This window comes from Bubalus kerabau, chromosome 10 (assembly GCF_029407905.1).
Source record: "Bubalus kerabau isolate K-KA32 ecotype Philippines breed swamp buffalo chromosome 10, PCC_UOA_SB_1v2, whole genome shotgun sequence".
Lineage (NCBI taxonomy): Eukaryota > Metazoa > Chordata > Mammalia > Artiodactyla > Bovidae > Bubalus > Bubalus kerabau.
This window is the reverse complement of record NC_073633.1, coordinates 33,700,949-33,727,293: the sequence shown is the minus strand read 5'-3', so window position 1 is coordinate 33,727,293 and position 26,345 is coordinate 33,700,949. Positions and strand designations below refer to the sequence as shown.

The 26,345-nt window shown below is 43.4% G+C and overlaps 1 protein-coding gene across 1 annotated transcript in view; it reads left to right on the top strand.

Annotated features, from left to right (window-relative positions):
• RYR3 (ryanodine receptor 3) overlaps nt 1-26,345 on the top strand; it is a 461,910-nt gene that overhangs the window by 325,916 nt on the left and 109,649 nt on the right. Inside the window, exons 48-54 of the mRNA XM_055538999.1 lie at nt 5,868-6,048; nt 7,483-7,591; nt 10,219-10,339; nt 15,683-15,852; nt 18,731-18,951; nt 23,151-23,241; nt 25,241-25,381. Coding sequence (XP_055394974.1) covers nt 5,868-6,048; nt 7,483-7,591; nt 10,219-10,339; nt 15,683-15,852; nt 18,731-18,951; nt 23,151-23,241; nt 25,241-25,381 — 1,034 coding nt within the window. The remainder of the gene's footprint in view (nt 1-5,867; nt 6,049-7,482; nt 7,592-10,218; nt 10,340-15,682; nt 15,853-18,730; nt 18,952-23,150; nt 23,242-25,240; nt 25,382-26,345) is intronic.

Genomic DNA, 26,345 nt, shown 5'->3' with positions numbered 1-26,345 from the left:
GTGTGATTAATCCCTTCCTAAGGTAGATACCAAGTAGGAAAAGATTCCTTACAGAGCCACAAGAGGAAGGGGAATTCCCTGGCAGCCCAGTGGTTGGGACTTAGTGCCTTCATTGCTGAGGGTCCAGGCGCAGTCCTTGGTCAGGAAACTAAGATCCCACAGACCATGTGGCACAGTCCAAAACAAAGAAGAAAAAGAAGGGGAAAGGAAATCTGTGCCTCCGTAGAGTCCTTGGAGCATTTTAGTGTGTCTTCCTCAGGCTGCAAACTTATCTGAAGAACACAGCGTGTCCAGCTTCACTGAATCTGTTTCCCTAGGCAGCTTGACCATAACTCGGACGTCCATCATGTGACATGTGAAGAGGGCATGAGGGGCTGTGAGAAGTGACAGGAGACATGCACGAGAAGCTCTACCCTGAAGTCACTGAAAGTCAAAGCAGCAAACAGAGCAAACCTAAGTAAAATGATCAAAATCATTATATACATACTAAAAAACTCAACTGCACCCACCTCCATAGTGACACACGTGGCTGTTGGCAGGCCAAAAATGATGGTGCTTATTGGAATCTTGGAATATAGGAATGCCTGGGGAAGAAGGCAGATGTTGAACAACATCCTGAGGAAAGAAACGGATCTAGTTTAACAGAGTAGTCAGGGGAGAGCATACTGAGAGGTGTTGAGCTGGGAGCCAGAAGCCTTTTAGGGTATGACATTTATATCTCAATAATGCTGAAAAAAGGTCTTTTAGGATCAAGAATACAAATTTAGCATGTTAGCTTTGAAGGGCATAGTAGGTACAGATGCTTAAAAGAATCAGCTGGTTCTGTATTCATGTCTTTAGAGTCATAAAAAATGTAATAACCACTCTTCATTGTGATTGGTATTGATGACTGGGGATGGTTAAGATTAAAATGTCTAAGATTTTGTTTTTTTTTTTTTTATTGTATTAGTTTTGCCGTTGTCAAATTTATAATCCTAGGAAATGGACAGCCTCAGTTCTTGCAAACAACAGCTGATAATTGCATTGGTAATGCAGTGATGGATAATCACCCTCAGCATTCCATTTGATCCTTTCAAGCCTCTAAAAGATACTAACAAGAGGCTTGAGCATACAGGGTTAGATAATTCAGACATGGACCGTGTTCTCATTAAATACACAGTCTAGTATGAAAAATACAGATACCAAAACATTCATTAATTACACTTGTGTACAATGCTTTAAGAAAGAAGATGCAGTGTTTTGGAGGATTAGATCCTCTGGAACTTTCAAGTTTAAGCCGATCCTCAAGGGCAAAATGGAATTGCATAGGTCAAGGTTTTATGTCAAAGGAATGGAAAGGAAGAGAGCATTCCAAGCAAAAGAACTTAAAATAGGGATTGTGGTTAGACTACAGACAGTAAGAAAAGCAATGGGCAATCATGACATTCTTATTAATCATTCCTGTGATGAGAATGACTGCTTAGGATTAAAATGGGGAGAATCATTCCGTTTCCATGCAACTTCTCAGGAACATTGAAAACAAGGTGGTAAAATGAAGAAAGTGTTGAGAGACTTTGAAGAGAAGCTCTGTGAACATGCACAGTTATTAAGCTTATTATTCATTTGGAACTCCAGCAAAAACACTGTTGTAAGCCCTTGGGCAAAACTAGTTTACCTCAGATCTCTCTCTCCCTTGAAAAATGCCTTTAAGATCAGTATTCCCCTTCCCCCTGGGGATTTGCTTGGCAGCCCAGCTTACTGAGCTACAGGTAATTAGAAGAGACTGTTCTCTTCTCTTCTAATCAGACCAACCTTTCTACCTTGTGAAACCTTCAGAAATCCTTTTCCTTGGTTCCCTCTCCAATTAGCATCAATGGTTGCACTTCAGTTCCTTCCTCTTGCAGGGTACTCTCTGCATCCCCCACAGATGACCAATATCCAGTGATCAAGCTATAGCTTCCTGGATCTATTGTACCAGCCAACCTAATTAGCTTAGATCTGGCATCTGGTCCCATCACTTCATGGCAAATCGATGAGGAAATAATGGAAACATTGAGAGACTTTATTTTGGGGAGCTCCAAAATCAGTGCAGATGGTATCTGAAGCCATGAAATTAAAATATGCTTGCTCCTTGGAAGAAAAGCTATGACCAACCTAGACAGTATATTAAGAAGCAGAGATATTACTTTGTCAACAAAAGTCCGACTAGTTTTTCCAGTAGTCATTTATAGATATAAGAGTTGGTTTATAAAGAAAGCTGAGCGTTGAAGAATTGATGCTTTTTAAGTGTGGTGTTGGAGAAGACTCTTGAGAGTCCCTTGGACTGCAAGGAGATCCAACCAGTCCATCCTAAAGGAAATCAGTCCTGAATATTCATTGGAAGGACTGATGCTGAAGCTGAAGCTCCAATACTTTGGCCACCTGATGCAAAGAACTGACTTATCGGAAAAGACCCTGATGCTGGGAAAGATTGAAGGTGGGAGGAGGAGTGCACGACAGAGGATGAGATGGTTGGATGGCATCACTGACTTGACGGGCATGAGTATGAGCAAGCTCCAGGAGTTGGTGGCGGACAGGGAAGCCTGGCGTGCTGCAGTCCATGGGGTCGCAAAGAGTCGGACACAACTGAGCAACTGAACTGAAGATATAAGATTCAGATAAAATAAGGCTACCTTGGCAAATGAATTTCAATAGCAAACTCAATACAGAACTCACAGTCTTAATTCTTCAAATCCTTTTGGACATTGTGGTCCACGTTCCATCAAGCTTCATGACACTGATCACTTTGGAAAGAACAAAGTTAATTTCAGCATACTGGTTAAGACAAGGGTTGACCCATAAGTGTTTCCATTCTGAGAACTGAAAGAATCTGAGCACAGTGTTTAAATAAGCTTGACTAATAGGGTTGAATTTTTTCCTCCATTTTTGACACTTAAAATGTCAAAGTTTTAGCTTCATTATTCTTGTAATAGGAAATGACAACTGGGAGTGTAGATATATGTGCTACCTGATAGGTGTTGAAGGCCAACAATATTTTATTTTTTTTTAATTTTATTTTATTTTTAAACTTAACATAACTGTATTAGATTTGCCAAATATCAAAATGAATCCGCCACAGGTACATCTATAACTAAAAATACTTGCTTTCAAGTATTTTTCTTGAGTATACTGATTCTCCTGGTGCTTTTCTTTAAGTATCCCTCTGTGAATAATCTCTATCGTGTATAAATGCTAGGTTGACCTCATGGTAAAACATGTCCTTAGAACTAGCATCACTTCTTTATCTGAACTCCTCTGTAAACAGTACAATGTCAACCTCCCCTTGGGTTCCTTTCCTTCCTGATTCTTTCCACCATATCATTATTGTGACTATTTTACCCTTTCAGCATCTCCTGAGAATTTTCTTCATGTGGATTCTGGTTTAGTGAAAAACAAATTCTGTTTTGATACTATATTAGATGAAACTTGAAGAAAAACTTCTTTACAAAAAAATTTAGTCTCTTCTTGAAGGATTGAGCTATAAAATAGTGAATGCATGCTGGTGGGCTGTATAAATTCAGTTTAATGAAACTCTATTCTGAATCTAATTACATGGTTCTAAAACTTATGTTGGTGTATACTTAACAATCTTAAATTTTACCTGTGGTATAGAAGGTCAAGTGATAAGAAAGGATGTCAGTAGGCCACGCTTAGACCAGGAATACTGGTAGACTGTCCAGGACTGTGAGACACAGCAGTGTGTTCACATGTGAGTTTGAGTGGGCACAAGTTAATTTCAAGTATTTGGAAGCAAGCTCAGCCCTTCTAATGCTGTGGACATGATGGAAGAAATCTCTGCACATGAGTAAGACTAATGGACTCACCCTAAAACTAGAAGAGGCACAAGTATCTCAACAGGACAAATGAGACTTGGTGAGCTGGTGCAGTATGCCTGCTCACACAGGGATTTGCTAAAAATCTGGAGGAGAAGCCACGCTTTATACGTTTCCATTCTAGTGCGCCGTTATAAGTTGATTCATAAAAATGTTCATAGCACAGAACTTAAACTCTTGTGATAGTTTTAAAATACAGCTATAAATTCTTCCTTGTACCTCCCTCCAAAAGACGGAGCCTAGTTCTTCTGCCTTTGAGTGCGAGCTGGATTCAGTGAACCACTTCTCATGAATAGGATATAGCAGAAGAGACAGCATGTGACAAGGTTGTAAAAGGTATCTCGGCTTCTCCCTGACGCTCTCTCTTGGATCCTTTGTTCTGTGGGAAGCCAGCTGGCATGTCATGAGAACACTCAAGCAGCCCTATGAAGAGGTCTCATGGTGAGGAGCTGAAGCCTCCTGCTCACAGCCATGTGAGTAAACATGGAAGCTGATATTCCACGTCCAGTCAAGCCTTCAGAAGACGGCAGCCCTGGCTGACATTTTTACTGCAGCCTCATGGGAGATCCTGAGCCAGGGCCGCCTCGCTTAGTCACTCCCAAATTCCTGAACTACAAAAACTATGAGATAATAGTCTTAGCCCGTTAAGATTGAAGATAATTTTTAATGCAAGGATAAATAATTAATACAACAGGGCATCAAGATGAAATCTCTATTATAGAATTGAATCCTCCAATAATATCTAGTAATTTTATAAAAATATTTTTCTTCAGGTTTCATCCAGTACACAGTGTCAAAAAGCCTTGTCTTTGAGGTTTGGCCCAGGGGTGAATTCTCAGACGCAAGTTAAGGTTTTGTGTGAGACACTGAGACAGAAAGTATGTCTCATGAAATTGTTTGAACAAGCTGTAAAACTACTTTGGACTGTAAAACTGACTCTGAGAAGCATTGGCGATCCCTGTCCACATGTGGCGGTTCACTGCTTAATCACTTCCTTGGGAAGTGATACCCTGCCTTGGTTATCTACGGTTTCTTCCAAAGAGAAGTACCAGCAAACACAGTCATCCAGGCTTTAGCTCCCCACAGAGCAATTCTAAGAATAACCAAGACAACTTTACCAAGTAGATTCTTACCCAGATAAATGATTTCAGAAATGCCCTGAGGTCCATCCCCGAGAGTTTCCCTGGTGGCCCAGACAGTTAAGAATCTGTCTGCAATGCGGGAGACTCGGGTTGGATCCCTGGGTTGGGGAGATCCCCTGGAGAAGGAAATGACAACCCACTCCAGTATTCTTGCCTGGAGGATTCCATGATACAGAGGAACCTGGCGAGCTACAGGCCATGGGGTCACAAAGAATCAGACACGACTGAGCAACTAACACTGTCATCCCCAAGAGAGACATACCCCAGAGACAACAGCTGAGGCATGTCACCTCTCCAGATGCTAACTGAAACACACCAGCGTGAGTTACCTTATTACCTCATCTCAAGGAAGCAAGGCAATACCTAGTAAGCACCCCAAGGGAGTTAATAAAGACATAAAGGTCCTCTATTCTCTAAGTCACTTGTGAATTAATCAGTAATCCATGGTAGATGCAGTAGTCTATTTCTTGCCCTCTGAGGACCTAAATATACTGAAATAATGTGAACGGCATAAAATCCTGAACTGAGAAGCAAGACTCTGTTCTAATACTGGTTAATTGTACTACTTCAGATAAATAGATTGTGACCTAATTTATCAAAGCTTTCTCTGCATCAGTATTCCCTACTAATCTTAAGAGTATGTGACAAGCTAAATCAAAACTGTCCTTCCAGCCTTATCAATTAGAAATCAATTCTGGGCAACTTCATCAGCAGTCCAGTGGTTAGGACTCCACGCTTTCACTGCAGGGAACACAGGTTCAATTCTTGGTCGGGAAGCTAAGGTCCTGTAAGTCACATGGCATGGCCAAAAAAATGAAATCAGTTCTGAGGTTGTCCCCTCCAGTGAGATGGTAAAAATGCCTCTTTCCCTTAGGTGAAAGTGTGGAAGAAAATGCTAGTGTCGTGGTCAAGCTGCTCATCAGACGCCCCGAGTGCTTCGGCCCCGCCCTGCGGGGTGAAGGAGGAAACGGTCTGTTGGCGGCCATGCAAGGCGCCATTAAGATCTCTGAGAACCCAGCCCTCGACCTCCCCTCGCAGGGCTACAAGAGGGAAGTGTAAGTGAATAGAATTGCCTTCCGGCCTCCGTATGGTTGGCGAGCTCCCCAATATTCTCAGTACACGGGTGATAAGGCAAGTGTCAATAACCTCTCCCTGGTAGAAGAAGCACAGGCTCCTTACAGCTGTTGCTCAAACAGCTTAGATCACTTTGTGAGCTTGTTATCTTGATTCTCCCAGTAAGCCTCATGATCAGTCTTATCTTCCCTGCCTTCCCTTTCCCCTGCTCCAGTCAGGTCAGTTGGCAAATCCAGAAGTCACAAGCTCAACCCCCACCACACCCCACCCCCATGCCTCCCTGTGGCATCCCCACCAGAGGAAACTGTATCTAGGCTAAGAGGCCTGGACCAACGGGCTCCAGTCACTGTCTAACTCGAGCCCGTCCCCTTCAGTGTTTTGAATCCAACTGTTTCACCTCATACCTCTCATACTTTTAAAAAGAAGGAGCAACCTCCACTTCCTCTTCTGAAAGTGTCTGATTTTATTCCTGAGGTAAAAAGAAAGCTGCAGAATGTGAAGAAATCACAGCTCTACTAATCTTGGAATTTAACAGTTAAAGATATAGTTAGTACATTATCGGCCTTGTGACCTTCCTTTCACTATGTCTTGTGACCATTTCCCTTTTATCACGGCCTCTAGATTAGACCCCAGAATCTAGAAAAGGGATATAACTCAGCCTAGCTTGGGATATAACTCCAGCCAGGGGCTCTTTTTTCTTTTTTTTTTTTTTTCTGGTCGTCATTTCTGGTAGGTGATCTGGTAGAGTTAGAACCCAAAACATAAGCTGTCCCAACTTCCTCATGTAACCTGAGAAAAACTGAGGCCCAGAGTCATATAGCTTCTTAGCATCAGAGCCAGGGCCTGAACTTGGCCTTCCTGACTCCTGTCCAATGTGCTTTCCATGTCTGCCTAGCAGGAAAATGATGGAACGGTTGGTAGATGTTTTGGACTTCCCTGATGGCTCAGACAGTAAAGCGTCTGCCTACAATATGGGAGACCCGGTTTCAATCCCTGGGTGGGGAAGATCCCCTGGAGAAGGAAATGGCAACCCACTCCAATATTTTTGCCTGGAAAATCCCATGGACAGAGGAGCCTGGTAGGCTACAGTCCATGGGGTCGCAAAGAGTCGGACACGACTGAGCAATTTCACTTTCACTTTTCACTTTCTTTCACTTTGAGGGTCACAGTGCTGCTCCATGAGTGAGTGTAGTCTGCATGATCCACGCATGTCAGTTAAGTTCATGGGAATATATTTGGGTCATTTTAGCTTGCTGAGTTAAACCACCTCATTGACATCTGGGGGGAGAGAAAGAGTCCAGTGGAAAGGATGCATGATGCCCAGGGTGAGCAGAGAAAGTATTTCCATATCGTGTCTCGAGCATGGTGCCACCTGCATGATTTCCTTACAGCTCCTTGTGTGGCTTCTGTCTCAGCAGCACAGAGGACGATGAAGATGAAGAGATCGTGCACATGGGGAATGCAATCATGTCATTTTATTCAGCTCTTATAGACCTGCTGGGCCGCTGTGCTCCTGAGATGCACGTAAGTGATGAGTGCCCAGAGAGCAGCTTTGAGGGACTTGAATCAGGAACATGGTAGATGTCGTGAAGGTCATTTCTTCTTCTGTCCCTGGCATGTGTGAACATGCCTTTCTCTCTATTCCTTCTAGCCAAAATCAAAAGTAGTTTCTGCCTCTGGTACCTGATTCTACAGCTTTCTGAGGAATGACTCCTGGGAAAATCTCTGTGTTGTATGATTTCTCTGTGACCCTAGTAGGGCATATCTGCTACATATTCTTGTTTCAGAAGCCTCCAAAAATTACATTTCCTTGCACCTCAGCCTGGTCACAGTGTGACCAACTTGATTTCATGGTTGTCTCTGTCAGGACACTCCACATGGAAAATCTTTTCTTGATGACCATGGTGTTAGGCATCAGGAAGATAGTCACGATTCATGTTTGATTATTTCCCAGCAGTAAGCTTTGCAGATATACTGGAAAAGATGATTCTATTTTTATGAGATGTCTTCTCAAACATTCAGTTTCAAACTGAATTTGTGTGTTCAAAGTTGTGTTTTCACCTTCCCTTTTTCATCTCTGCTGGGGGTGGAGACACATACTGGCCTTATTTCTCATCAAGTCTCACATTATTAAGTGAGAGAGGAAATAATTGCTGCTTGTAGGAAAACAGAAAAGATAGTTCCTTATATTTTAAAAGTACTTGGTAACTGTTTAATAGAACTTTGTTCATTCAGGGCTCAGGTGCTCTCTCCACAGTGTTCACTGCATTTGGATTATGCCAGTGTCTCCTAAAAGTACTTGCAATGCAGACTAGGGTGAAATAAATAGTGGTTTCTGGTATTGATGAGGTTATATATTTGGTCACAGCCAAGATAACAGTGGGTATGTTGTATTTAATGCTAATGACAAGATAGCATTGATTTAAGTAGTGGCTTTCAAATTCTTTTGACCAAAAAAATTATTTTAACCATAGTAAGAAATTTGGGGTGGGCTAACAAGATCACTTGGGTTTTTCTGTAACAATTTGTTCCAAACAAACTTGTTGAGCAAATTAATATCATTTACATTGTAACCTAGTATACATATGTCCAGAAACAAAACTTATCCTTGCTATGGATACTGCATTCTAATAGTTTCTACTCTATTCTAATATATTTCATGCTTTTTAATGCTGGTGACAATCCACTAACTGATTTTACGACCCACTCGTTGGTCAAGACTACAATTTGAAAGATACTGCATTAAAACATAAACTCTTATCTTTCTTCCTGTATGTCTTGTATTATCAACTTAACAATGTAGCCTGTTTGGAAATCCATCTACAAGCGTTTAGGGGAACTGTTCCGGTATGGAAGAATCTAGGGTAAAAGTACTGTGTGCTTTTGTGACCCCATAAACTGTAGCCCACCAGGCTCCTCTGTCCATAAGATTTTCTAGGCAAGAATACTGGAGTGGGTTGCCATTTCCTTCTCCAAAAACGTACTGTAGAGAAAAGAAAATCTAAATCTTCAAAGGGGAGGCTGATCAGAATTCTTAACTTGTAATAGTTTCTAGTTCCTACTGTGGAACTAGCACCTTACCCACATGGGCCCATCTTTCCATTTCTGTGCTGTTAAATAAAGGAAAATGAAAGGGAGCTAGGGAAATTCTCAGGTGTCCTTCTGTCTTAGGGTGGGGGTCAGTTCCCTTGATCACCTGTCATCTCTTCACAAAGCAGGTTACACAGTTTGCCTAGTCCCAGGAAGACTGGCCACCTGGGATAGCTAAACCCTCAGAGCCCCACCTGGGAGAGAGCTTCTTCCTTGCTTACTGCCCCTCAGATTCAACCTCATAAACACATACACATACTTCTCCCATGGCCCTTCCTGTGTGAATAAGGGGAAGGGATGATGCAGTCATCACTCACAGCTGCCCCTGTGCTCACAGCTAGGGTCACACATAGGTGTCCCCCTGTCTCTGATTCTGCAAGCATTGTGTCCCAGCATGTCACCCAGCTACCTCCTAGGTCGGCTCAGTCCTGAGCTCATGACACTTCCATTGCCAGCTAAGAGCCTGTGCCCAGAAGTGTGCCTGCTGCCCCCACATCCAGGAGGATATGGCTGTGTACATGCCCACCGTGGCCGTAAGAATCAGGTTATCCATTCCCAAATAACTCTCTTGAGATGTTGAAGTTCTCTCTGACATCATCTATATCCCTCTTGTTGCCCTATTCTCAGCATTAATCAAACGTTTTTAGGAAAGCAAAACACCTAAGTCATGCCTACATTTAGCAGAATTCCAGGGTCTGGAATCATGGCCACATTGTCCCCACACTTGTCACAGCTACCTAGAGCTCCCAGGACTGCAGTCACACTGAGGCTCAACAGGCTGCCGTCACTGCTGAGACTACACGACTGTTGCTATCACAGCAGAGGAATCCACTTGCCCTGCTTGGCCAGTTATTCCCTCAGTAGCACCTCTTCTAGAAAATCAAGAGAAAGTGCTTCTTTTTTCCTGTGGCCACCCATGTCTAGAACAATTAGGAAGACACAGAAGTGTACCCATCCCATCCCCCAGCAAGGAGAATGATTTTACTGCTCAAGGTTTGAAGGTGGGGTGGAGTGGGCGTATGGGAACCTCATTTATCTTACTCTCCAACCCTACCTTGCAGCTTATCCAGACAGGGAAGGGAGAAGCCATCCGGATCAGGTCCATCCTGCGCTCCCTGGTTCCCACTGAGGACTTGGTTGGAATCATCAGCATCCCCTTGAAACTGCCTTCCCTGAACAAAGGTAAGGGAATGGCTGAAGACTGAGTCCTGCCAGCCTCGCCAGGGCCACCCGCTCTCAGCAGGACCCTGTGTGCAGTGCAGGGGTCCTCCCTGCCTCCTACTGCAGGGCAGGCTTCACAGGGACAGGATCTTGCTCTTTTTCTGGTGGTGAGGAGCTCTCTCCTCCCGGCTCCAGCTGCCTGCTTTTCTCCTCTGCTCCTTTGGGTTGAGACTTCCCTACTCCGTGTCCTGTAAATATGGCTAGCCCAGACCTCACTGTCTTCTGAACTCCAGTCGTCTGGAGGGAGGCTGGTGGACTGGGACCAACGAGAGCTCTCTCCAAACCTCCCATCTCCTTTGCCTCTGTTTCCCCAAACTGTGCAGCCAGCTGGGGCAATGGGAGGATAGGGTCTGACCCAGGCTCCTTTGGCCACAGTGCTCTGCGCCTCACGGCTGTGGACCATGAAGGGTCTTCTCCCACTGCCTCTCCTGACATTGGGCATCAGTCTGTGTTAACCTTACAAAACTTATACTATCCCCAAAACACAGAGGCTCTCCATGTCACTCCACCTACTATCCAGTTAGTTTCCTCCTGGCTGGTGGAAAAGGTGGAAAGATAGCATGCCACTGCTGCAGTGTTTCGCAAGCTGGTGTTCCGCGAGACATTTTGGTAAAGGATGCTAATTGCTGTACATGTTAACAAGGGGTTTGGAGTCAAATAAGTTTGGGAAATCTTGGGATATACCACATTTTTCTGTCTTTACTGAGATATAATGGACATATAATGTTGTATAAGTTTAAGGTATACAGTGTGATGATTTGATATGTTTATCAAAATAAAGTAAGTAAATGCATGCTTCACCTTGCATAGTTATCATTTGTTGTTGTTATGGTGAGAACATTTAAGTTCTACTCTCATAGTAACTCTCAAGTATACAATACAATATTGTTAACTATGGTCACCATGCTGTACATTAGATTCCCCCAAACTTACTCATCTTATAACTGAAAGTTTGTACCCTTTGGCCAATACCTTCCATTTCCCTCCCTTCCCCCAACATGTAGTAACCATCAATCTACTCTCACTTTCTATGAGTTCAATATATAAGGGAGCTCCCACAATACTTGTCTTCCTCTAACTTATTTCACTTAGCATTATATCCTCAAGGTGCATCCATGTTGCTACACACGGCAGGATTTCCTTCTTTTATAGCTAAATAGTGTTACTCTCTGTGTGTCTGTGTGTGTCCTTATGTATGTATAGACCACATTGTCTCTATCCATCTATCTGTGGACACTTAGATTGTTTTTTTCTATGTGTTGGCTATTGTGAGTAATGCCGCAATCAACCTAAGGATGCAGACACCTCTTGAAGATACTGATTTTGTTTCCTTTGGCTATATATCCAGAAGTGGGATTGCTGGATCATTTGGTTGTTCTGTTTGTGATTTTGAGGAAACTCGACACTTTTTCCATAGTGGCTGCACAATGTGTATTCCCACCAACAGCAAGGGTTCCCTTTTCTCCTTATCCTTGCCAACACTTTTTATCGCTTGTTTTTTTTTTTTTTTAATAATCATTGTGATGGGTGTGAGGTGATATGTCCTTGTGGTTTTGATTTGCATTTCCCTGATGGTGAGTCATGTTAAGCATCTCTTCATGTATTTCTTGGCCATTTGTATGTCTTCAGAAAATATCTGTTTGGGTCCTTTGCCCATTTTAAATCAGATCATTTGTTTTTGCTGTTGAGTTTTTTAGTTCCTTATATATTTTGGATATTAACTCCTTATTAGATATATGATTTGCAAATATTTTATTGCATTCTGTAAGTTGCCTTCTCATATTGTTGATGGTTTCTTTTGCTATGCAAAAACTCATTAGCTTAATTTGTCCCACTTGTTGATTTTTACTTTTGGTGCCATATATCCAGAAAAATCATTGCCAAGACCCTACCAAGGAGCTTACCCACTGTGTTTCCTTCTAGGAATTTCAAGTTTTTAACTATTTCTAGTCAACTTTTGTGATAAACTTTTGTGTAAGATAGGAACCCAAATTCTCTTCATCTCTGATTTTAGACAATTTTATTATAATGTGTCTTTGAGAAGATGGTTTGGGATTGAAATTTGAGGGTGACTTATTCACTTTATAAACTTGGATGTCCAAATATCTTCTCAGGTTTGGGAAATTCTCAGTCATTATGTCTTTAAAATAAGCTTTCTGCTTCTTTCTTCCTCTTTTCTCCTGGACTCCAGTGATAGGTAAATTGTTTCTCTTAATGGTGTCCCTTAAACCCTGTAGACCTTCTTCATTCTTTTTTTCTGTTTGCTGAATAATTTCAGATGATTTGTCTCTGAGTTCACTGATTCTTCTGCTTGGTCCAAAAGATGCTCTTTATTGAATTTTTCCATTTAGTCATTATATTCTTCAGCCCTAATATTTCTTTTCTGTTCTTTTTTTTTATGTTTTGTTCTATCACTTTGTTGAACTTATATTTTTGTTCTTGCATTCTCTATATCATTAATTTGTTTATCTGGATTCTCTTGTAGCTCTCTAAGCATCTTTAGAATAACTATTTAAAATCTTTGTCAGGCAATTCATGCATCGCTGTTTGTTTGGTTTCAGTTACTAGGTATTTACTGTATTCTTTTCGTGGAACGTATTTCTCTTGTTCTTCATGAGCCCTGTAGCCTTGCATAGGTATTGTGCATTTGAGGAAACAGTCACCTCTTCCAGATTCTATGGACTGACTTTGGTAAAGAAAGACCTTCGCCTTCAGGTGGGGCTCTTCTGGTATAGGAATGTAAGGCAACTTCAGGTCCAGACACACAGTGTCTTGTTGACTCGGGCCCCTGGGGTCAACAATATTGACAACTGCATGGTCCTTGGCCAGTGCTGCCTGGGGTCCTCCGTGACCGACGGGGCTGTCAGGTCCCTAGGCAGTGCTTCGGTCTAGCAGCTAGGGACCAGGGCAGGCAGTGGTGGGGGTGGCCAGGGCCAGTGGCACACACACTTGCAGGGACCAGCTGCAGATTCACAGGTAGTGGCAAGGGTGGGGCCAGCAGCAAAGACCAGAGCCAGCTGTGGGTACACTGGCACGTGGGGAGACCCTGCTGGGTCTCACCTGGTGCATGTACAGCAGTGAAGGCCCAGAATCGGAGCTGGGCAGGCAGTGTGCGGGTGCACAGCTGGGGCGGTAACCCTGCAGCTGAAGGAGTCTAGATGGTGTCTCATGCTTGCACAATCACAGAGGCCGGGGCTGGCTGCTGGTGCAGATTTGGGGTTCTGGCTGTTGCTGGGGAGCAATGGGGAGAGTCAGGTGAGGGCATCTGTGAACACACAAACCCATGGGACAGAATCCTGTGAAATCTGGGTTTTGTGGTGGCTGTGCTGCTTTTGGTTTCTTCAGTGGCGAAAGCTGCTGGGTCCTCCGCAAGCAGGTCACTGGGAAACACCGGATCTCCTGCTGTGTGGCTGATACTGGTCACCCCTGCCCTTCTTTCCTGTTCCTAGGTGTCTCTAGGCATCTCAGCTTGGCCAGTCTCTGGGTGGGGTGAAACCAAAGCTGGCCCTTCATGCAGTGCCCCAGAAGGCTCTGGAAACCAATCACACACCCTACTCTCACTAACTGGCAAAAGAAACTCTTTCTAGTTGAGTTTCCTTCTTGGCACTGAGCAGAGCCAGCCTGAAGAATGCGGGCAACATGAAGCCACCCTTCGCTCCCTTTTTGTGCACTTACTCTCAGATGTTTTATTCCACTATATTCATTGCAAGGACTGATGCTGAAGCTGAAACTCCAATACATTGGCCACCTGATGCAAACAGCCAGTTCACTGGAAAAGACCCTGATGATGTGAAAGATTGAGGGCAGGAGGACACGTGGGCAACAGAGGACGAGATGGTTGGATGGCATCACCAACTCAATGGCATGAGTTTGAGAAAACTCCTGGGGATAGTGAAGGACAGGGAAGCCCGGTGTGCCTCAGTCCATGGAGTCACAAAGAGTCGGACACGACTGAGTGACTGAACAGCAAGTGTTGCAGCAGTTTATTTGGTGGGGCCCTCCCTAAGCCCTCCAAAGCCGTCCCAAAGCTGGTGTTGCCCATGGATAACTGATCTTTGGGGGAGATCAAGCTTGTGGTCTCCTACTCCCCCCATCTTGGTGACGTCACTCTTGAACGTATCACATTTTATAACTTCATGAAGCCTCTGAGAAACCATGTGGTAAAGAAGATAAATGTTGAACTCAGTGTTTCCCAAACTTTTTGAACACAGAACGCTCATTAGTATCCCGTAAAAGTACTGTCTTTTAGACAGTATACCGGATATTTGAGATACTAATTCAGCCTCCCCTGTTCATAAACAGCTCCCACTAGTGCTCAGGGAAGGAGACGCAGGCAGCGTCCTGTCTGGAAGGAGTCCTCTCCTTGCTCTCCCAGAGTCCTGCATAGATGCCTGGGCTGAATTAGGTTTGGGACTGGATAGCACCAAATGTTTGCAACTCTCAGGGTGCCTTATGAAGTACAGAATTTATATAAGGTGTGACTTTAGCTTGATCATTCTGGAGCTCTCTTTTCTAGTTTTTGGTCTTAACTGTGGGAGGAAGACTTTTTCTTTTTTATCCCCTTTAGAGATCCTTTTTGTTCTCCACATCAAGAAATTTTTTTTTTTTTTTGCTTCATGGCATTTTCCTCACTTTATCTTTGACCCTTTTTATTAAAATAAGGTTACAATTCTTGGATGATTTCCTGATCTAAATTTCACCTAAACCAGATAATACTCACTAAATACGGAAAGAGCATGTCCTCAGTGTTGTGCTATTTAGGTTGCAATGCTTATAAGCATGACATACTTTTCAATTTAATCTGCCTTACATTTTTCTCCCTCCCTTTTTTATGCCATCATTGAACAAAGCAGTAAATCAAGCCCCGACTCCTGGCATTTGCTCACCAACCTCAAGCTCCCAATGCGATATCACTGAGCATAGAGTTGGACAGAGAATTCACATAGCACTCTGCTGTACTGAATTTCCAACATACAAATACAATAGATGTAAATAAAATCAAATGTAGATTATAGGACAGTAATTGGGAAGTGATAAGCTTTGAATATTTGTCATGTTTTAAAATATACTTAATTACAAAGTATAATTTCAATTATGGACATATCTAATATCGGGCTCACTAAACTCCTGAAATTTTAGCTATCAACTCTTCCAAGCCAGTATAAACTGACTCTAGCACATTTTATTATTTCAAAAATTCCTATTTCTTGTCAGGAGAACAAGCCATAGACAGACAAGCTCCGTGTTCCATTTGAGACTGTGGAGACAGAAAAGAGAATATGACATTCTCTGTGTTTCTTTCAGATGGGTCGGTCAGTGAGCCAGATATGGCAGCCAACTTCTGCCCTGACCACAAGGCGCCCATGGTACTGTTCTTGGACCGTGTGTATGGCATCAAGGATCAAACTTTTCTGCTCCACTTGCTGGAAGTTGGATTTTTACCTGACTTAAGAGCCTCTGCCTCTCTAGATACAGTAAGTGGTTAAAATGAGAAAATTATTATTGGAATTAGAAGTGAAGTTTCTATCCACTCCCTGATCACATATTAGTAGCTTGCTTTAAAGGGTGAGAAATTAGAGAAACAAGAAACGGAGGATCTGAATTTCCTGGTCCAGAGACTTAAATGTAGGTGAACTGGACCTGAGATATTCAATCGAGCTCTGTCCAGCGCAGTGTCCTTTCCTCGGCACTGTGGTGGTGGTGGCAGGGAGTGGTGCTATCCCGTGTATTGCAGGATGCTTAGCATCATTCCTGCCCTCTGCTGGTACTACACACCAGTAGCACACCCCCCAAAGCAATTCACCAGGTGTACCCTGGGAGACACTCACCCTCACATGAGAACCATGGCTCTATCACTTAAGAAGAAGGATGGCTGGTAAGTATGATAGGCTGGAAATACTCTTCCTACTCTGACTCCTTACATTATATGCACTGACCATCAGGAAGGATAGTGTGAAGATCAGGGCATGACAAGGTCAATATAACAGGCCAAGTACAAATCCAAATTTGGCAGTCAAGTGTGAGGTAGGGTGATCCATCATTGACAGACATCAAAACAGGAGGCCCAGGAGTTAGAAAACAAGAATGCCAGGTGCTCCAGGTCAGGATGAAGCAGAGAGATAGAATTCTGGGTTTAAGGAGGAAAGACCAATGAGATCAGCTTAAGTTTTAAAACAAATATTGACCAGCTTAGGGTTGTTTTTAAATTGTATTATTATTTATTTATTTATCTAGCTGCGTTGGGTCTTTGTTGCCGCATGGGGGTGACTCTCTAGTTGTGGCACCCGGGCTTCTTGTTGCCGTGACTTCTCTTGTTGCCGAGCACAGGCTCTAGGTGCACGTGGGCTCAGCAGCTGTGGCTTGAGGGCGTTGGAGCACAGGCTCAGCAGCTGTGGCACATGGTCTCAGCTGCTCCGCTGCATGTGAGATCTTCTGTACCAGGGATCGAGCCAGTGTCCTCTGCATTGCAAGGTGGATTCTTAACCACTGGACCCTCAGGGTTGTTTTTAAAGAGCCAGTGGCATATCTTCTTGATCAGTTGTAAAGTTTCTCAAAGGCACCACCTGGTGTCCAAAAGCAGTAGAAGTCTGAGCTCCGGTGAGGGGTGATCAGCTAGCCAGTACCTTAACTGGGGTGAAGAACGAGTTACTCAGAAATGGATGGAGTCACCCAGAAGTGGAAAGAAGTATAAGCCCCAATCTGAATGGGCATTCCATCCCTATCTGCGGCATGGAGGTAAGAAATGGTATATCCATGAAGGCATTAGGGGCATATGGCTGTTTTGTAAAATTAAAACAGGTAAAAGCTTCCACTGCCTTTTTTTTTTTTAATCTTTCTTATAAGTTCTTTGATTTAAAAAATAAAAAAAGATTAACCTGTGGGACATTTCCAGGTTTCCTGATCAAAGTGTTCACCTTGTTTATAAATCAGATAAGCAGCAAATAATCTTCCAGAATTTGGTGTTCAAATCATAGGCTTATCTACACACTAACTCCACAAAAGAAGCTTTGTATTCAGTTTCTCAGCACATGCATTTTCATGCATTCTCTTTTGAAAACTTTTAAGCCACTGGCATCAAAGCTCTTCTTCATTTTAATAACTCTGACTTTTAAAGAGATAAATGTGGAAGATTAGCTATTTCTTTCCATATGATTACTGCAGCTCCTAGAAGGCAAACTTTTGATAATTAATAGAAACACCCAGAAATATGTACCATTCAAAGAAAACAGTTTAGCAAATCATGTTATAGGAAATGTGTTATAGATATAATGGCTGTGATCATCACAGGAAATAAGGATATTTCATCTCTGTGGGCCGCAAGGTTTCTTTAGAAGTTCTTCCCTTAAACAAACAAAAAATGACAGTTAACCATTCTTTGGCTATATTTAGTGTCACTAAGTGGGCCTTCCTTAAATCCAGCCTGTCTAAATGAGCAAGAGAGAACGCTGTGAGTGATGATTACAGCTGAGTTTTAGAGAAGGCCATAGGTTTCTATTCCATGTACACGTTTTCCCGTGAAGAAGTGGGTTCCCTTTAGTGATGTCTTACCCTCATGCCAATGATCAGATTTCAGATTGCTCACAGTGCTCGTAAACTAGGTGATGGGGTCAGAGCTCCACTTTCTCCCTGTGAAACTGTCACAAAATCAGTGTCTGAGTGCTTGCTGAGCCCGTGGTGGTGGTAGTTTAGTTGCTAAGTCGTGTCCAACTCTTGCAACCCCATGGACTGTAGCCCGCCAGGCTCCTCTGTCCATGGGATTCTCCAGACAAGAAAACTGAAGTGGATTGCCATTCCTTTCTCCAGGGGATATTCCCTACCCAGGAATCGAACCCACATCTGCATTGCAGGCAGATTCTTTACCGCTGAGTCACCAAGGAGCCTGTAACCATTTGGTAATCTCGAAATCACAAGAGACAGCTTGTGAGTCTCCATAATGTGAGAAAAGAGATGGAGAAACAGAATAATATTATAAGTAATAATACAGCAACTTGGAAATTGGACTTTGCAGACAACAAGGGTGTTGGGTTAGACTGGTCATCAGCTCATTTTAACAAGGGTTTGGGATTCTTCTTGAAGGAAACAGGTGTTTGTGGGCCATTTGGAATGAGTTAGCACCAGTCAGCCTTTGCTTTTCTTTTGTTTATTATTTCTTTTAACCTGATTCTTTTTTCCCTTTAAGATGCAAAAGAGAAACAGGTCTCTTTAGACAGAGTAGGCAGTTGTTCAGTCTGTCACTGTGAAACACACATACGAGTACACCTCCCTGCCCTGCTGGTGGTGAGCTCAGCACAGGGGAAGCCTGGCCCTGTCCTTCCCAGGAGACTGACCAGCATCTCAATCCCCTTTTCGTAGGTTTCCCTAAGCACCACCGAGGCTGCACTGGCACTGAACAGGTACATATGTTCTGCTGTGCTCCCGCTCCTCACAAGATGCGCCCCTCTCTTTGCCGGGACAGAGCACTACACTTCTTTGATTGACTCTACACTGCAGACAATATACAGGCTTTCCAAGGGGCGATCCCTCACCAAAGCTCAGAGGGACACCATAGAGGAGTGTTTGCTGGCCATTTGCAAGTAAGTGCACACTCCCATGTGTTTCACTTCTGTGTATGTATCTGTGTCAGCTGCATTTAATTGTGTAAGCCTAGACCTGGCAAATCTAGTCTGAGGATACGCTCAGACTCTAAGATTGTGCTGGGTCCCCTACTTGCAACAGGCTCTTTGTTTTTAATGTTCTGTTGAAATATAGTTGATTTACATTGCTGTGTTAAGTTTCAGCTGTAGAGAAAAGTGATTCAGTTATATATATATATTCTTCTTTAGATTTTTTCCACGGTAGATTATGAAAAGATATCATTCCCTGTGTCATACAGTAGGTCCTTGTTGTTTTTATATATATATATATATATATATTACACAAACACACACACACACACACACGGGCTTCCCAGGAGGCGCAGTTGTAAAGAATCTATCTACCATCTCCTATGTAGGAGATATGGATTCGATTCATGGGTGGAGAAGATCCCCTGGAGGAGGAAATGACAACCCACTCCAGTATTCTTGCCTGGAAAACTCCATGGACAGAGGAGCCTGGAGGGCCACAGTCCATGGGGTCACAAAGAGTCAGACATGACTGATTGAGTATGCACATGTGCATGCATGGGTACACACACACACACTATGTAATAAACTCCTAATTTATCTGCAGGCTCCACAGGCTCTTTCTGATGAAGCTCGTCTCTTGCTCTGGGGCAGTGATGGGACTGACATCTCAGGCTCTAGCCCTGAGGATCGGTAGGCCAGGAGATGAGACTGTCTCTCAGGCCTGAAGTATTCAGATTAAGAAGTGGTAAATTAGGCGGTTAGGATTACACAGTACTATATGTAAAATATATAGCTAACAAAGACCTACTGTATAGCATACAGAACTCTACTCAATATTCTGTAATAATAGATGTAATACATGGGGAAAGAAGCTGAAAAAGAATGTGTGTGTGTGTATATATAACTGATTCACTTTGCTGTAGACCTGAAACTAACACAACATCGTAAATCAATATAGCACTAGCAGCAATGTTAGTCACTTAGTTGTGTGCAATTCTTTGCAACCCCATGGACTGTAGCCTGCCAGGCTCCTCTGTTAATGGAATTCTCCAGGCAAGAATACTGGAGTGGATAGCCATTCCCTTCTCCAGGGGATCTTCCCAACCCAGGGATCAAACCCAGGCCTCCTTCATTGCAAGCAGATTCTTTACCTTCTGAGCCACCAGGGAAGCCTAAAATCAACTATACTCCAATATAAATTAAAAAAAAAAAAAAGAACTAATGCTTTAGTTCCTAAACTAGAGCTAGAAGCAGGTTTTCCCTTCTGGGTAAGTAGACCTTCACACAAAGGCCAGACTATAAAAGCATGAGTCAAAGCAGCCCACCTCTAGGCCACATAAGACCTGAAACAAAGAAAAGACAGGATCTCCAGTCCCCGTGGGGAATCAAGGCAGGAGTGCTCACTGCCACAGATGGGCAACCAGGGACAGAGTGTCAAGCCACCCTGAGACCCAGAATTGTCAGAAAACTACATCAGATCTCGTGGGGTCAAAGGAAGAAGGGCTCTTCCAATGGCAAGCCTCGGCCACACAGTCCAGGACCAGGCTCTGCTGTTTAAGCCAGTGGTTTTCCACCTCAGCTGTGTATTAGAATCACCTGGATGTCCAGGCCACATCTCAGTCCCTAAAAGTGAAACCTTTAGAGATGGGAGCCAGGCCCCTAGCTTGTGAAGCTCGTCAGACAGCTCCATGATGCAGCCAAGACGGAGAGTCACTGCTGTGGGTTGTCCTGGAGTCGAGCCCAGCAGTTTTCCCTTTAGTGGCCAGCTGGGTCTGGCCCTGATTCTTGTTGAGTGGGTTGTTTCCTAGTCACACTAAAGATGACTGTGCAGTGGTGGGACTGGGGCTGCCTAGAAAAAAGCAACTGGTCAGTCCGTTTAGAACATCAAATTAAAAGGCCATCTCACATTTATGTTTCAAATGTAACATGGTCCTTCTATTTTAAAGGCTTTATTGAAATTAACCTTTAAATGCCATCTCGTACAGGGAGGGAGGAGGGAGGAGGGTTCAGGATGGGGAACACGTGTATACCTGTGACGGATTCATGTTGATATATGGCAAAACCAATACAATATTGTAAAGTTAAAAAATAAAATAAAATTTAAAAAAAGTTAAAATGATATAAAGAATAAAAAAAATAAATAAATAAATGCCATCTATCATCTAAGGCCTATAGACCTCAACTATTGAGTTGCCTGAAAAGTTTGTTCGGGTTTTCCTGCTAGACATTACAGAAAAACTCAAACATTTTGGCCAACCCAATACTTTTATGGGTTAAGCTATGTCATGCACAGTGCTATTTGCCTAGGATGTGGAGTGGAGGGTGTGGGCCATCCACCCAGGCCCCATAAAAGGGGTTTCTCTCTGAGATCCTCTACCAAAATCAGGCTCTTATACTCTGACAGCACTTCATTCATTCCAGTATCATTAGAACTGGCAGAAAAGTAAGCTTATTTGAATGCTGTTGGTCCTGGAAGGGAAACCAAGCTTGGTAAACACACTACAGGCCTCTAGGAATGAATAGGGTGACTAAGGTTTCCATGCCACCACTTCAAAGGAGGAGCAGGAGCCCCTTGACTAGGGGATATGGTTGGGCATCTACTTTTCTCCTGAGTAGTGGCCAAGGGAATAAACAGTGAGTCTGCACAGAAACCCTTCCTGTCAGCATTGGTTCTATAATTGGCTGGTGGCTATCCATCACAGCTGTAGGTCTTGTTCGACCTTTTCCTAGGTCTGAACTCACCAGGTATCTTGGGAACCAAACCAAAAGTCCTGTCTCCCAGCATAAGCTGCTTCCTAGTTTTTTTTTTTCCTTTTTTTTTTAAGTAATGCCAAGACTGATGTTAGCATATATGTCTTTAAAGAATCAGACTAGATGTTGGGAAAATTAGAATTTTGTATCAAACCAAAATTAGAGCTCACAGCCCTATTCCTATGTTCCTAGGAGCTTCTCCACTCCTCTTCTTGGCCATCTGAGCTCTAGAAACAGCAGACAAACTGATACTTAACTAGCTTTATTATTTATTAAGTCAGTAGTTAATTGAGTTTGAGATTTATTTTACTCCTTGATTTTATTTGTTAGTCTAAGGTGATACTGCTAAACACTGTAAACAGTGTAAAAAAACAATTTTATATGTTTATGATTATTACATTTAGAGACAAGATTTTACTTGCTATACATCATGATTGACATTTTCACTCCAGGGATTTTTATCGCAAGGCCAGTTCTAGCAAAATTTGTGAAACAGACGAGCTTTGTTGTCCATCTCCATTCACATCTAGCCTCCTTGTTCTAGATGCCTCTGAGGCTCTTTGTGGCATTTTAACATTCAAGATCAGAGTTATTAACTTTGCCTCCTTGTCTCTAAGGCATCTCTGGAAAGGGGCCTGTGAGCTGAACTTATGTGCCAAATTGTGTCTAAGTGTGTATTTATCTGGGAAGAATCCACAGGTTCCACAGGGTTTTAAAAGGTTTGGCGATCTAAAAATAATGGCTAAATCAACCTGGTTTATCTCTGTTTTCTCTCAGAATTTACTTGTACCAATACCAAGGCCATGAATGCTTTGATAATTTGATATACTGTTCTCTAATTATTCAATTTGCTTTTTAAAGAAGTTGGTTGTTTTTTTTTTTGAGGACAAACCCTTAACCCCAAAACATGATTTCGATAATGAGAATTTCAGGTTCAGCAACTCAGAGCACCCTTCACATCACCAGTAGGTGTCCTCAGATTCCACCTGTGCAGCTGGTCACCTCTTGCTTCTTCCTTGGCAGAGTTCAGGAGCATGGTCAGTCTGTAGAGAGTTCTAAAACCACCTGGACTTTCTTTCTGTTGTATTTCTGTTATATATATTTCTTTGCCCATAGTCAGTGGCTGTATTTTGATTGTCATAGACCCTAGAACATCCTGTCACATGGTGATTAGAATTTAACCTTAAGGATCTCAAGCCGTGAGCCCCACTCTCGCTTTCTGCATTTTAACTACACTTGATTTTTAAAGTCTTTTACCATCGACTGTGGTTTTATCCATGATCTTGTGATTTAGGAGCTAAGTGTTTTGAAGCTTAGCTCTAATATACGGTTATTGCTGCTGAGTATTTCTTTCATTCTCTTTCCCTTTTTTTTTTTTCATTATATCCTTTTGTTTTTGTTATTCTGTATTGCAGTCACTTGAGGCCTTCCATGTTACAGCAACTCCTGCGACGTCTAGTTTTTGATGTGCCCCAACTCAATGAATACTGCAAAATGCCTCTTAAGGTAAACCTCTCTGTTACAGAAATAGTCTATGGCACAGGAAACATGCCTTGTAAAACATTATCTTCACAACGGGGGGAGCAAAATACATCTGAAATGGGTTTTACCCCTTTGAATTGATAGCAAACTAAATACAACCTCCAAAATCAAGCCCTTTCTTTTTTATGATTTATTTATTTCTAATTGGAGGATAATTGCTTTACAAGATTGTGTTGGTTTCTGCCATACATCAATTACATGAATTAGTCACAGGTATACATATATCCCCTCACTCTTAAACCTCCCACCCCACCCCCACTCCTCCAAGTTGCCCTCGAGCACTGTGGAGGGCTGTGGAATCTCTGACAACATACAAGCTCTTGTCAACATACAACATACAAGCTTCTCGAGTGTAGAGGTTGGAAAGAATAATTCTGCTGGATTCATTAACTGCTCCAATTTGCCTTAATCGATTTCCACCAATTACTTGTTATTTAGCAGAGGTTAGTGAGGGGACCTGAGAAGGCAATGGCAACCCACTCCAGTGTTCTTGCCTGGAGAATCTCAGGGATGGAGGAGCCTGGAAGGCTGCCGTCTATGGGGTCTCACAGGGTCGGACACGACTGAAGTGACTTAGCAGCAGTGAGGGGACTTAGATCTTTGTACTTTCCTGCCCTAATTAGGTTTTAGAAGGTTTTTAATCTCAGAAAGCTTTGAAGTCCTGTGATTCTTCATTTAGGTATAGAAAGTAAAATGTCCCTTTTCTTTTCCATACTATGTTACGCTTTTTTTTCCTTTTATAACAGATCTTTAAATTTTTTTCAGTTCTTTTCTCATATTAGTAAAAAGTAAGGCCGCAGAGCCCTGTTTTCATCATCTGGTTTCTAATTTTCTCACAAATTACCAACATTTTATTGCTGGTATGGCGAGCATTCCGGCCTGGGCGAGAAGACACCAGAATCAGTCACCCACAAGGGCAGTGTTTTTCGTCTTTTACCTCTGAGGCACCTGCTCTGGTTGTATATTCAAAAGGGTCAGCAGTTTCCAGCCACACCTGGAAATTCTGCCTAGTGATTTCAACAGAACTTTCCTTCTTTTCAGAAATAATCTAAGCAAAGATTTCAGGAAGTGTTTTACTGGGATAAACAGAATTCCAAGAGGCCCTTAGTCCATCCTCTTGTTCCATGCCAGGTAGAAGACAGCTTGTATGTTGTCAGAGATTCCACAGCCCTCCACAGGCTTATTCTTCGGTCTAACCCTAAAACTCTTGGTTTTCTTCTCAAAAAGTCCTTTAGATAAAAAACACAGTTTTTACAGTCAGCTTGGCATTGCTTCCTTGGAATGCCTGTGCCATCAGCTGAATTCTGGCTCCCAAAGAGACATCATCACTAGCACTCAGCAAGCTCACTTTTACCCCTTAGATCAGCGGGATTTTTCCTGGAGGATGTGGATTGCCACCTGCTGGGATGGGACCTTTGGCAGTGTACGTGTGCCCTCTACTGGCCACATGGGGAACTGCTGTAACATGGCTAGACCATCAAAAGGCTCAAGGGAACGGCAGGGAAGCCAGGGGCAGGAATCAATGTGGAGAAATCTGTGGACCCACAGCCTGCTCCCTGCCCACCCCTCCTCATATCAGCATTACCAGATTTACAAGCAAAGATCTCAGAAAAAATTTTCCTCAGGCCTGACTGGCTGGAACACAAACATTTCCAGGGGGTAGCATCTTCCCAGTTGGAGTAGTAACAGTCCCTCTCCCATTTTATAGCAGCCTCTAGGGGTGATTGAGGAGGCATGAGAGTTAATGGGGCAGATTCCATTTGGGCTGAAGCTCGTGAGGCACAAGAGCAGACCATTCCCAGTGGTGTCCAGGGGCTTCTCTGTAGACAGCCTAACTATTTGCATTGTTGGTTTTCACTCTCCTGGTGGGTCTGTGCTGTTTTATTCTTCCCTGTGTGCTGTCGATGCCTGCGGATCTTCTCTGCCCCACCCTGCTGGTGCACACTTGTTCTCAACCTGCCAGCTTCTGACGAATCACTACGAACAGTGCTGGAAGTACTATTGTCTGCCTTCCGGCTGGGGGAGCTACGGTCTGGCCGTGGAGGAAGAGCTACATCTGACAGAGAAGCTCTTCTGGGGGATTTTTGACTCCCTCTCCCATAAGGTAATGGCAGTGCTCCTGGAACAAAGAGGGGGGTAAGGGTGGCCGGACCTCGGTGATACAAGCTGATTCCCAGTCACCCTCTGCCATGTGCCCGAAACTCTGCCAAGCACTTTGCAAGTGGATCACATGCATTATCCCACCTACCCTGACCCTCATTTGACAGGTGGGAGATCTGTTGGTAACTTGCCAGACTCACAAAGTTAACACGTGGAGAGCTACTTTCAGAGTAAATTAATGACTTCATCCCCTTCCTTCTCTCCCTGCCCACCCCCACCCCCCACCCCTGCCAATGTTATATGGCCCTTGTTAGCCTGTCTTCACCAAGTTCAAGCCTAGAGAAGTCCTAGCATCTGCCCTGAGGTGGGGATGTGGGATTCCCAGGAGACCTTTCAGGGGAGGAGCTGTCCAGCCCCTGGGGAGGAGAAGCTTAGGAGAGGACTAAGGGCCTCTGCATCCCCAGCCTTCCTGTGCTGTCTGATTGGAACACAGCCCCAATCTCACACGTGCTCCCCTTCCCTTAACATATATTTACATTTGTGATGTGACCAGCTTTAGACGAAGTCAGTAACATTCAGGATGGTATGGCGGTAGACAGGTCACCAGCTTTAAAGTTTTTTGGGTTTTCATACAGAAGTAGAGAGCAGGAATATAGCTGCAGTCTGGTGTTGGTTGTGTGTATGTACTCAGTCATGCCCGACTCTTTGAAACCCCATGAACTATACCCACCAGGTTCCCCAGTCCATGAAATTTTCTCCAGGCAAGAATACTGGAGTGAGTTGCCATTCCCTTCTCCGGGGGATCTTCCCAATCCAGGGACCAAACCCCCATTTCTTGCATCTGCTGCATGGCAGGTGGATTCTTTACCACTGCGCCACCCGCACTTAAATGATCTTCATGCCTGTCTTCCTTTGGTCTAGTACAAGCAGATCAAAGGTTGTCCCTTACCCCACGTGTTTTAGCTGAG